General features: G+C 44.0%; 1 protein-coding gene across 1 annotated transcript in view; it reads right to left on the reverse strand.

Annotated features, from left to right (window-relative positions):
• sh3tc2 (SH3 domain and tetratricopeptide repeats 2) overlaps positions 1-11,560 on the reverse strand; it is a 23,275-nt gene extending 11,715 nt beyond the window's left edge. Inside the window, exons 1-20 of the mRNA XM_017307001.1 lie at positions 11,183-11,560; positions 9,903-10,001; positions 8,966-9,088; positions 8,356-8,483; positions 8,066-8,171; positions 7,740-7,883; positions 6,285-6,486; positions 6,076-6,149; positions 5,737-5,932; positions 5,079-5,215; positions 4,783-4,833; positions 4,420-4,706; positions 3,814-4,008; positions 2,105-2,965; positions 1,797-2,017; positions 1,470-1,636; positions 986-1,163; positions 741-891; positions 303-425; positions 6-156 (exon numbers count right to left, since the gene is read on the reverse strand). Coding sequence (XP_017162490.1) covers positions 6-156; positions 303-425; positions 741-891; positions 986-1,163; positions 1,470-1,636; positions 1,797-2,017; positions 2,105-2,965; positions 3,814-4,008; positions 4,420-4,706; positions 4,783-4,833; positions 5,079-5,215; positions 5,737-5,932; positions 6,076-6,149; positions 6,285-6,486; positions 7,740-7,883; positions 8,066-8,171; positions 8,356-8,483; positions 8,966-9,088; positions 9,903-10,001; positions 11,183-11,303 — 3,715 coding nt within the window. The 5' untranslated portion in view covers positions 11,304-11,560. The remainder of the gene's footprint in view (positions 1-5; positions 157-302; positions 426-740; positions 892-985; positions 1,164-1,469; positions 1,637-1,796; positions 2,018-2,104; positions 2,966-3,813; positions 4,009-4,419; positions 4,707-4,782; positions 4,834-5,078; positions 5,216-5,736; positions 5,933-6,075; positions 6,150-6,284; positions 6,487-7,739; positions 7,884-8,065; positions 8,172-8,355; positions 8,484-8,965; positions 9,089-9,902; positions 10,002-11,182) is intronic.
• Positions 11,561-11,583: the final 23 nt, after the last annotated feature.

The following is an 11,583-nucleotide window of genomic DNA, read 5'->3' on the forward strand; positions in this document are numbered from 1 at the left end:
CTTACCTGTTTGGTTAGCTATTTGAACAGCCAGTGTTGCATACTGCAGAGCTTCCTCCTGCTCTCTTTGATTCATTAGTAACTCTGTTAATTTACTTAACAAGCGGAACTCTGAATGGACGTCTTTGATGCTCCGTGCAAACGGTAGACTGCCGTCCTGAGGGCCAAAACGATTTGTTTTGTTAGAGAGAGGAGGGGGTGAAAAAAAGAGAGTGCCCATTCTGACCACAGCTATTGTAGAAATTACTTGCTTGTAATAACGTTGCCTTGAGACAACAAACAAGGCGTAATATCTCTACTTACTCTGTAGAAAATCTCTGAAGCCATTCGGTTCCTGTGGCCTTTAAAGTAAACGTCTCCCGCCTCCTCGTAGATGCTCAAAGCAAAGTGAGGGTCGTTCATCCTCAAGGCTGTCTTCACCGCTGCCTGTCAAAAACTTTTGTTATTTATTCCCTGAGTCAAGATATMATTTCAGGTTGTAAACATGTGAATTTCTTGGGAGTATTTGCTACATTTTATTGAAATTAAAAAGAAAAAAAAACAGAATAAAAAAGTGACTATCAAAYACGCAAAAGACTATGAGAACTTGCACATATGCACCACTGKCAGTAAGGGCAAAGATTACTCAGGAATGTTGAGCGTCCAGATTCACTAGATGCAAGTGCTGTGACAGAACAAAGGGCTGAACCAGGAAAAACGAGTAACTGAAAAAATAGTCAGTCTATTTAATTTCCTCCTTACCTGCAGGTACATGTCAGCCAGCTCGTCCTCCTGGATGAGGTAATAGATTCGTCCCACCTGCAGCCAGGTCTCTGACTCTTCTTCTCTCTTGCCCAGATCGATAGAAATCCTCAGGCTCTGCTTGGTGTAATCAAGTGACTTACGAGACGATCTGAAAAGAAAAAAAAAACAAAAACAACAGAATAAAACATACATGTTTGAAGAAAGAGAAACCTCTTGGTGCAAAAGACACRAAAGGAAATTACTTCTCCGTGTTGAGTGAGAGGTAGAGGCTGCTGAGTTTTTCCAGATACTCTCCTTCACGTCTCTTGTCCTTTAGCTCTCTGGACACTGAGACGCAATGCTCATAGTAAACAATACTCTGACAGTAGAGCAGCATTTCAGCGTACAGGACACTCAGAAGCTTGGCTACCACCATCTGACCTGCAATAAATACAAAACAATCAGGATATTGGCAAAAATTGGCAAAATTTTCAGAAAACGACAAAAAAGGGAAAATATGTATCGACCACATAGATTTTCTCAGCAAATATATTTTTAATTGTGCTACTGACAATGTTTATTTTCCTTAATKTATTTCAAACACGYATGTGATTTGCAATATTTTATATCGTAAAGTATAAAGATTTATTCAGTTTCGTATTGTAATCAACATCCCAGAAAGCTGTTAATCACAAAACCTCTCCCCCCAACACAATATCTTTACACTGTGGTTGTGCAGATGCTTACTGTGCAAGTTTCTGGCATGCAGTGCAATTAGCAGCCCCATTTCATAGCATGCCCTGATGTCCTGACTCTTCCCTCTGTCCTTGTAACTCTGCCCGAGCCAAAGATACACCTGAACGTGTTCCTCATCGGTCGGACTCTCCCAGAGATCCAGAAAAAGGCACAGAGACCTAGAATTGGGGGGAAACGCATGATAAGCAAAAATTCATTTGTCCCTGTATTGGTGCGACATGCAAGGTGTGATCCGRCTTTTCACCCCACGGCTTCTGAACCATCCACCCTCCAATCAAACCTCGCCGCTACGTGACCCTGGAGAGCTGAAACACTGACCTAACCAGAAAGCGCTCAGCGAGGAGGTTCGCCCCAGAGTCCAGCGCCAGGCAGCCCAGGTTGGCCAGCGCCAGAGCCTGATTTCTTTGGTTCCCGCTCTCTCTGGAGATTTCCAAGGCGGAGTGAAGATGCCAGCCTGCCTCTCGGACCCGACCCCGATGCCTCAGGCCCAGTGCCAAAAGGTTATGGATGACTCCTTGCTGAGTAGGACTATCMGTGCTCTGTTTTCACCAAAAAGAACCAAATCAGACGTTGCTTTGGGAAAATAAACACCTTCTAAGTACTTTTTTACCGACTGGATTCCTCACCTGTAGCGATGTGAGCAGTGGTTCTAAAATACTCTGAGCCCTCTCAGCCTGACCCGTCAACACCAGCAGCCAACCAAGTAGCACTGAAGCCTCRAAGCCATCCTCCTCATTAATGTGACTTCCTGTCTCCACGGCTTGTTGAGCACAGCACACTGCTTTGTCCAGCGCACCGTACTGCTGGTAGGTCAAAGCCAAACCCAAACAAAGGTCGCGCTGCATCTTTATGTCATCACCCTGCTCGGCCACGGCAAGAGCCTGCTGCARGTAAACCACTATCTGAGCGGGGAGTAGCGAGGTTCCTTCCTTCCAGCACGGATTCAGACGGACAGAGTTCCTGATAAACAACTCGATCCTCTGGAAAGCGTCACAAAGGGAATGGTCTTCTCTTGAGTCCAGGCTTAGGGAGGCCAACGCTAAGTAAGGCATGTATTTGCGATGGTAGAGCCAGCTCAAGAGCCAGTTGAGGTCCAASGGTTCGATAGGTCCGCCTTCGGTGGCCGATAGTGTGGCTGAAAGGAACTGAAGTCGCTCGAAGAAAGGCAGCGTGTCTTCTGTCTTCTTAAGAACCAAGTAGAGGCTAGAGATGAGGTAGCAGACGCGAGCCTCCAAAAGTTTGTCCCCCAGCACGACGGCTCTTCTCAGGAGGAGCTTCAGCAGCTCAACTTCGTCTGAGGACATGAAAGCATGGCAGGGAAGACAGAGTATTAAGGCACTGGCCTTCTCCAGGATCTGGGGCAGCTTATCGGTCATGCGCTGCTTCAGGTAGATGGCAGTGAGGTTTGTGAAGAGAGCCACGAGAAGCGGTACATCGGAGAAGCCGTTGACGCCAACACTCAGAGCTTCCTCGTAGTATACTCGTGCCTGAGGGGGAAAAAAAGAGTCATGATTAGTGTTTGCTGTGATAAATTGTCCAAGAATATTGCTACAGTGCCTTGCAAAGTAGTCATACTTAAACCTTTCATTGTGGATACAATGTTTCCACACTGTAACCACAAAGTTTAAAGGTTGGGATTTTCCATTCAGTCTCCCGAGTTAATCTAAGAAGAGGAAACAAATATTTGTGGAATGTCTCTAAAAACTTTAGAAACGGGTAAACTGAAGATTTTRCCCTTTTCTTTCTCAACGAATACTTCAAGGTCTGTCGGGCTGGATGAATATATTTAGCTTCATTCGTCTTACTATCAGCTCTTAACATCAGTGTTGTCCATGTTCAAGACAATACATATCAGTTTGTCCAAGGACAAAAAACAAAATCTAATTTCAGTCTCATCTGATTAGAGGAACTTCTTCCACACTCTGTTTMCCTGACAGAGTTTGTGGAAAACTGTAAAGTATGCAGTAAGAACTTCATACGGCTTTACTTTTGCTTTTTGCCACTCTTTCATAAAGGTCAGGATTCTGGGCTGCACACAACTAATAGTTCTCCAATAGGGTCCAACCTGACCTTTGACCTCTGCTGCTCCACCAGAGCAGGCCCTCTTGGCTACTTCTCTGATTGACGCTAGAGACGAGGTAGCAGACCTCAGGCTACCGTAAGATGGAGAGCCAGGTTAAGCTTGGTTGTTACTTAACAAAACGTTAAAAGGCTCCAAGCGTATCAACACTTTTGTTGAGGCACTCTCAGCATAGTATAAGACACAGTTACTGGAGAAAGCTCTTTTTATTTTGAAAAAAAAAGTAGATTCTTCTTTGCTTGATGTTTCAGATACCTGGGAGAACTTTAGCTTTCTGGCGCAGAGTCTGCCCAGGACAAAGCACGCACGCCGATGTGCCCARTGCATGCCCAGTCTCTTRGCGCACTCCCTGACACTCTCAAGATGTCCGGACARTTCGTTCTCAGTCTTCTCACCRAACGTCATCCACAGGAAGGARCAGTGCAGGTCGTACAAGGGCAGAAATTCATCCTGGAAGACACRCACAAAAAAAAGAGCATGAAACTAACTATATTTTTTCATTTTCTACTGTCTCATAAAGATATGCTGTTTCAGTCTCATGAAACATTATTTAAAATGTTTTCCGAGGCAGGGTRACGAGACATTGTTTGTTTTGTATAAATCTCGGTATTTGGGCTCGGATGTGGCATCATCCGCATTCTTGCTAGTGTGTCACACTTTTAGAAAGCCTTTAAGGCAGTTCAGGAAGCTGAGCTCATGAGTTTGTGGATAAGTACACTAATGGTCCGTCTCGTCTGCATGTCATAATGATTCAGAGCTTTTGTTCTAGAGATCTGCATATGTCTGCACTCGCACAAGCCAAACCCGCCTGTGTTTCTAACCCGGTTGGCGAAACGATGAATGAACAGCAACTTAGCTCACCTGGAAGTGTTCGTGGTTCAACAGAGCCAGTGTCGGGTCGCTGAGCTCCGACTTCTCCCCCTCCCAGCTGTTCTCTTCCATGAAGAGGGGGGGATCCTCCTGAAACTCATCCAGCTCCTTAAACGTGTCCTCCAGATTGAAAGAGAGCCGCTCTCCCTCTCGTGGCAGAGGATTGAGGGAATGATAGAGGGACACGCGCGGCGAGGCGATGGAGGATTGGTTCTGCGTTGTCCCGTCGCTTCTGTTGGACATCAGGCTCTGACGGGCGCTGGAAAAACCCTGGAAATCTGCAAAGAAGTGAGACGAGTGTGTCAGCTGCTGAAAAAGTTTGTACTGCACATTAAAATTGCTTTATGACATTACCATGCTTTGGCCGATTCCGTATGTACATGAAGTCGGCCTCGTCCAGCCTGTCTGGAAACACATAAGGTAAATCAGCTCAAGGTATCTCTTACCAGATGAAGAAAAAAAAAAACAGTTTCTAATGAAAAAACAAACACCGAAACAACAACAACTGTTCTGGAAACATGCTCAAACCATGCATCAAACAAAATAGGAGTAAAAAATCGTGCTGTGGCACAATTATCTTTTTGGGTTCTATCGTTGATAAAAATAAAAAAAAAGGTAAAATCCCTTAACTGATCCAGTGGTTCCTTTACCTAGTCTGTACACAGAGCTGATGTCTGATGAGAAGAGTCTTTCCAGAAGGCAGCTGTCGCTCGGCTCCGAGCTATACGGGTTAACCTGAGCCAGGCTGGCCTTCTCCTCCTCTGTGAGAAAGACCAATTGTCTGTCTCTGTGAGAAGCAAACAAAGGAGGCATTATGATTGCATGCATCTTCCCGGCATCATCACCCACTCTGACTGAATGACTGACAAGCCAGCAAACCCACTGTAACGCCTTGAAAATGTATGCATACCCCGTGATACACCCCAAAAGACTTGCACCCGTTTGTGCGTCAAAGTATGATTGTACAGAGTATTTGTTCCATATTTATTCCAAAGATGTTGGATGCAAACAGAAGACCCACTTTCTGATTTTTTTTATTGTCAAACAAAATGTGAAAATGTTGAAAACCATGTAGTTTCACAGATATGTGCAACTTTGCGTTAATATGTCACATGAAATATCTATAAACCATGCGAACACAAACAAAAATGCTACATTTTAAGCTGTGTGAATCTTGCAATGCCTTATACAAATGATTAAAAAGCAAAACACAAACCGTAAAAAAAACAAAAGTCACATCTCATCTTATAATGAGAATGAGATAAAACGTGTGAAAAGATCTAATGACATTAAAATGTGATTTCTTACAGGGGTTTGGCGTTCAGAGGCTTGACATGGGCCCTGTGAACAAATCCACTGCGTCCTGTGGACGTGTGTCTTCCTATGAAGACGGAAAGCCCCCGCATCAGCAGACCCTGGATCTCCACCCGGTCCCCTTGACTCAGCTGGAGCTCATCTGGCCCAGCTGGACTGTAGTCAACGATGGCTTCACACGAACCGGTCACTGAGGGATCAGACGATCGGGCCGAGGAGAAAAACAAATGAGATGAGCTGGAGCTTGTATAAGCATTCGGAATGTGAATCTAAATCGAACAGCCAATTCCTGCAGGTTAACGCTGAATCATAGAATATGCAGAAAAGCTTTACCGATTGAACTTTCAAACAGTTCCTTTTCTACTGGTGAGCATCCAGCTTGGCCCGGATACTTCCTGAGGAACCACCTGACCAAACAGGAAGTAGAAAATATTGAAGTTAAGCCAACTCCTGCACGAATGTTCCTACTTCTTGTTGGCCTTTAACTAAAGTTTAATAAAGAGCATGTTATATTACCGAGGCGGCTTCTCCGTGGAACTTACTGGTAGAAAGGGTAGGGCAGCGGCTGCATTGCATGGACCGGCACCTGGCCGTGGTTCCCCGTGGCAAGCATGGTGCCCTCCCAAACGTCGTCCTTCCCCGTATCCCTCACTATCAGCAGGTCATTCTTTTTAAACGACAGCTGCTCCTCGTTGTCTTCGTCCTCCTCGCTCCTGGTGAACAGCGCCTTGGCGAAAAAAGATCCTGCAGCAGGAGAGAAGAGAGCTTGTGGCAAACGCTCGTCTGCGTGGATCCAGATGCATGCAGACGTTTTCAGTGATATCGGTTTGGATTAAAATCATTGTGGTTGTGGATTAGCTTTTCTGTAGCAGCAACTCTGCCCTCATTCAGTCACAAATGATGGATGGTGTATATACCCTCCTATTAAGCTAATGTAATTTTTATCGCTATTTGCCAACACTGCAGTATTTTCATATGGCCCGTGTAGCTTTTTGTCTGGAGAACGGTGATATCTTCTCAGTAAACTGGTCTCCACATACATGGATATAAGTTTGTATAAATGTAAAAAAAAAAAAAAAAAATGAAACAAACAAAATAAAAGTAATATCCTGAGTCTGGAAGGACGTTAAAGCACAAAAAGTCAGCTACCAAGGAAAGCAACATACCAATGAGACGCAAAGAAAAACTACAGTATGTGTCGGCTTACGCTGGCTAATGGATCATTTTGACTGTTTACTTAAAAAGCTACATTTTTGGATGGGAAAAGAAATCCACACTCCCAGAAAGCGTTTACACAATTCAAAGCTTGAAAAGCAGCGAACAGGAATGAACCAGCAGAGTTGAGTACTGGGATCAATCTGGCTCTGATAATCATAACACAGTTTCACCTCTAAAGGAATAAAGAATATTTCATGCTCAAGACTGTGAGAACGTTAAAAGGGTCACTAAGAGAGAGATTGGGTCAAATATGACTACAGAAAATATGTCACTCAGCTTGTTCCTAAGGCATTTAGATAAGATGCAGATAAACATATTGCTATTAGTTTATATTGCTAACAGTAGTTACTCTGCATCCTGAGCAAATCCCACAAGTTTTCAAGCTTGAAACCAAAACACGATTGTTTTTTAACTTCACACAATCAACCAAATCCAAGTTTTGACTCGGGAGGTAAAATGATCACAACAAGTGCATTTACACACAAGTGTTTGCTGGTTCACCGTTGCAAGTGATGCATACCAAAAATTATTCTGAGCATCACAAAAGGCAGACCGAGTATCACCACCGGCATTTTCAACACAGTCTGAGAATCGGCAACTTCATTCTGCAGCCATGTTAAAATTAATACCATTTTATTATGTCTTCAAGTCTCAATAAGAAAAACACAAACACATTTACCTTTTCTATTAACATTTTTGTTTCATGTTATTGGCAATATTTTCATACATTCAGTACAGTCCAAAAAAAATAAAAATAAATAAAAATCAGCACTGCTCACCTTCCTGAAGCAGAAGCCCCAGGTAGAGGGTGGCGAGATGCTCCTCGTCCACAGTGACGTTGATCTCTAAATCACGAAGCAGCTCCGTGTCCAGCCAGAAAGACTGGTCACACAGGAAGTTCTCCAAGCATCGGGCAACAAAACCTGAACCGCAAAAACAGACACAAAAAAACAACTGTAGTGCAGTGACATAAACTAAAATCTTACTGCCAGCAGGACTTGGCTAACCATTCTTTAGTGTTGGAAATATAAATAAGCAAAATTCAGTAAAAGCATACAAATAAAACTACAACTGAATATCTATCAGAAGGAGGTCTGAGTCCTACCTAACGAGAGGTAAGTTGAAAACTTCCAGATCTCCTCCACCGTTTTAAACGTGAGCACAAAGATGTCCTTCTCAGCATGAACGGAGACCAGACGAGCCGACAGGTCCTGAGGAAAGAAGCTTTCAGGTTTCAGCTTCCAATCATTCATCCGTGTGTCGATTATAGGCTTTAATAATTCATAAGCTGATATATCTCCATCTGCCTTATGTAGTGTACGCGATTATTTCCAACGATCTTTACAGAACGAAGTTAAAGTGCAGTAAAACGTAGGAAACACCATTTGGCCTCACTTGAAAGAGCTGAGTGATGTCTTTGCTGTTGCTCTCCACCACTCGGAGTCGTGTGCGCAGCGCCTCCTGCAGGGACTGGTCTGGATTGTCACCGGAACGCCTCCGCCCGGTAAACCGGAGCACAATTTCTACGCAAAAGATACGTAAAGCATGATCAAAAAGCATTGATGGGAAAGAGGGCTTTTTTTTTTCTTATGATTTTGTCACTTAAGATAAAAACAAAAAAAATCAATGGAAACAATAACATTTTCTACATTAGAATGAGATTACACTTTTCAAGACTACATTACAGGTGCTTTGTGAAAGTTTTAAGTTATTTGCTTCGTGTGCGAAACAGCAGTCCCGGGAGCAATAACGAAACCATTAAGCCTCTTACGGGAATCCATTTAAATCCATTTCTCTTGACAAACCTGGGGGGGATGTGATGGATGAAGCCGAATGGCTGACTGAGCAAACATTAGCAGACACACGAATATGATCAGAATTCGTTTCATTCATGAAAATGAAATCCATGGGAAGCGCCTTCATAGATGCACTAGATGTGTTTTCCAGGTCGCAAGACCCAACAGGTGAAGTGTGGGGCTTCTGGTGAAGTGGAGAGGAACTCTACCTGAAGAGAATTTCTCCCCGACTGAAACTTTACTTCCTCGAAGGAAGGCCTCTTTCTTCTTCCAGTAGCTCTCATGCTCCTCTCCTTCTCCTGAGTCTCCAATCGGACCATCCTCTTCCTCACCTGTTCATACAAAAGGCTAAAATATAAACCTTGTTTCTGTTTTCACTCTCTCTTTCTGGATCAAGATGACGTGGATAACACGTGGCAGGAAACGTAATCCTCTGTTCGCTGTTTCTTAAACAACATCCTTAAATTTTGCGCAGGATATAAATCTTTGTTGCATGTGAAAACAGCTGACTCGTTTTCTACCGCTTGCACAGGACGGCGCTAACTCGGTTTTAATCGCAATTCACATGTCTGACTGCAGTTTGGATATTAAACTCAAAACATTTCCAGATGACACAGGATCACTACTTGATACTAAAAACAGTATTTCTGGTTGGTGTTACAACACACATAGGACACCTAATGTCTTACCATTTTCTCACTTCATCCAATATTCTTACATATTCCAACAACCTTGGCTTAATCTGTGATCTATTCATCCAATACTTTTTATTTTTAGTCATGCACCTCATTGCATGCATGTGGTTTTGCACRTTTCAAACATTTAGTGCTTTGGAAAACTCTTAACTATGTGGCTTGTGTGGATAGTTTTGCGAGGCACCGTCAGTGTCTGCCGGACGGATGCGCACGTCACGGGTTGCTGAAGCGTATCATTTCTGAATTAACGCGGTGACGAGCTTCCCATGGCTCGCTCCATTGTGCAGCAGAGAGGATATCCCAAAGACTTCCTCGGTTTGTGAGCGGAGGTAAAGCAACACTGCCGCTCCTGCTCAGATGAACCTCGTTAAGCGCGTTTCTCCGCCGAGCTAATAAAGGACTTTGCTCGAATTGACAGAGCTTTCCTGTCTTTGCCGCACCGCTGCCGTACCTTGAGTCATGATGTTGTTGCCTGGGAAGTGTTCATTTGTTCCTCCAAGACCGTACGGCGGTTCCCTCCAAAGAGCATCCAGCTCAGCAGGGGAGATGTCTGCAAAACCAAATAAAACAAACAAACAAACCAAAAATCATAATGGAGTAAAATCAGTTCCTTCTATTGTTCATTTTAGGTGAAGAACTCTTGAAATGTTTCAGAAGTTTTTTAATATCTTACCAATCCCTCTTTATTTACTAGTTTGAGCATGTAGGGTTTCTGCCCCCTTTCACCCYGCTTACATGTTTACAGTAAATATGGAGCCACGGCCAGCAGTCACTTAGGTCAGTTTGTCTTAATGTGAAAAGGAAACAGCTCCCCTGCTTTGAGCCAAATTAAGCAAAATCTGCTTATCAGCACTTCCAAAGCTCATTAACACACTGAATGGGAGTTTTAGCCTAGGAGTTGGAATAGTTTCTGACAGAAAGCAGATTTAACATGACCTTTAGGGACTTTAGAGTTATGTTATGCCCTTATAATAGGGGTTTTCAATAAGGTTGTGTATACATTAAATGGGATATCAAGGTTAAATCAGGGGATTATTTCTAAATTATGGCCAGCTCCTGGATATAGCTTCACTGAACAGACACTGAATCTGAACATGGATCAAATCTGAGTATTTCTCACAAAAGTTCCTGGGAAAAAAAATAAAAAGGTTTCAGGATTGGGGAATGTGTTAAGCATCACTGGGGTCAGTGGGGTTCAGCCACAGTTAGTTTGGAGATTTGTCAGTAGGACACAGAGCACACACAGGCCCGGCTCGCATACTTACACTGATAGGAAACCCTTCAGATGTCCCTGTGCTTGACTCCTCAGACACTTTCGTGTCAGAGCAATGTTTCACCAAATACATAATACAAAAAGACGACTATTATTAATTTAATTTCTCTCTTTCAACATGCTTTGTCAGTGGAAGTCAAAGAGAGAAAAGGGCGAACAATAGAACTTTATCATCCAGATGCAAAGCGTTCACAAGACAATGGGGAGGGGAGCAAACACAATATGCAACATGACATTATGCCAGAGAGAACAACAGCCTATTCTTTCCATCGGAACGGAGTTAGCACAAACGCACGCAAAGTTACGCTGATGCAGTGCAGGATCACACCATGCCCTCTCCTTTTACCTTCTTGGCTAAGAGTGTTACCCATRCCGCACATTGACCTATGTCCCTGCCTATCTGAACGCAGCGGTCCGTGCCATGACGGCAGAGCACAGAGAGCGGGCCGGGGACCGACCTGTGAAGGAGGAGAGGCAGACTTTGATGAGCGGTCGACAACAGGACGAGCCGAGGAACGGTCTGCAGCAACAAGACGCCATCTGGCCCAGGAGCCGGCAGCTCCCAGAGATCAATGCCATCCCATCAGCTTCCCTCAGCCACTTTAGTAACAACGCTATCTCTCTCCCCCCTCCTCTCTTCCTTTCAATTGCCCAAGCCTAGCCTCCCTTCCTATTTCTGTAGTCCCTTTTCCTGCTCTGCTCACACTACCGGTAAGTGTAAGCAGGACCTGTCTCTACAGTCCCCCTCTCTTCTTCTTCTTTTTCTCCTCTATCTGTCTGGGACTGCTCCTCTTTGTAATATTTCTCTCTCTTGCAGCCTCCATCTGCCCCCACCCACCAACCTCTCTCTCTCTCTCTC

Source organism: Poecilia reticulata, linkage group LG10 (assembly GCF_000633615.1).
Source record: "Poecilia reticulata strain Guanapo linkage group LG10, Guppy_female_1.0+MT, whole genome shotgun sequence".
NCBI classification, from domain to species: domain Eukaryota; kingdom Metazoa; phylum Chordata; class Actinopteri; order Cyprinodontiformes; family Poeciliidae; genus Poecilia; species Poecilia reticulata.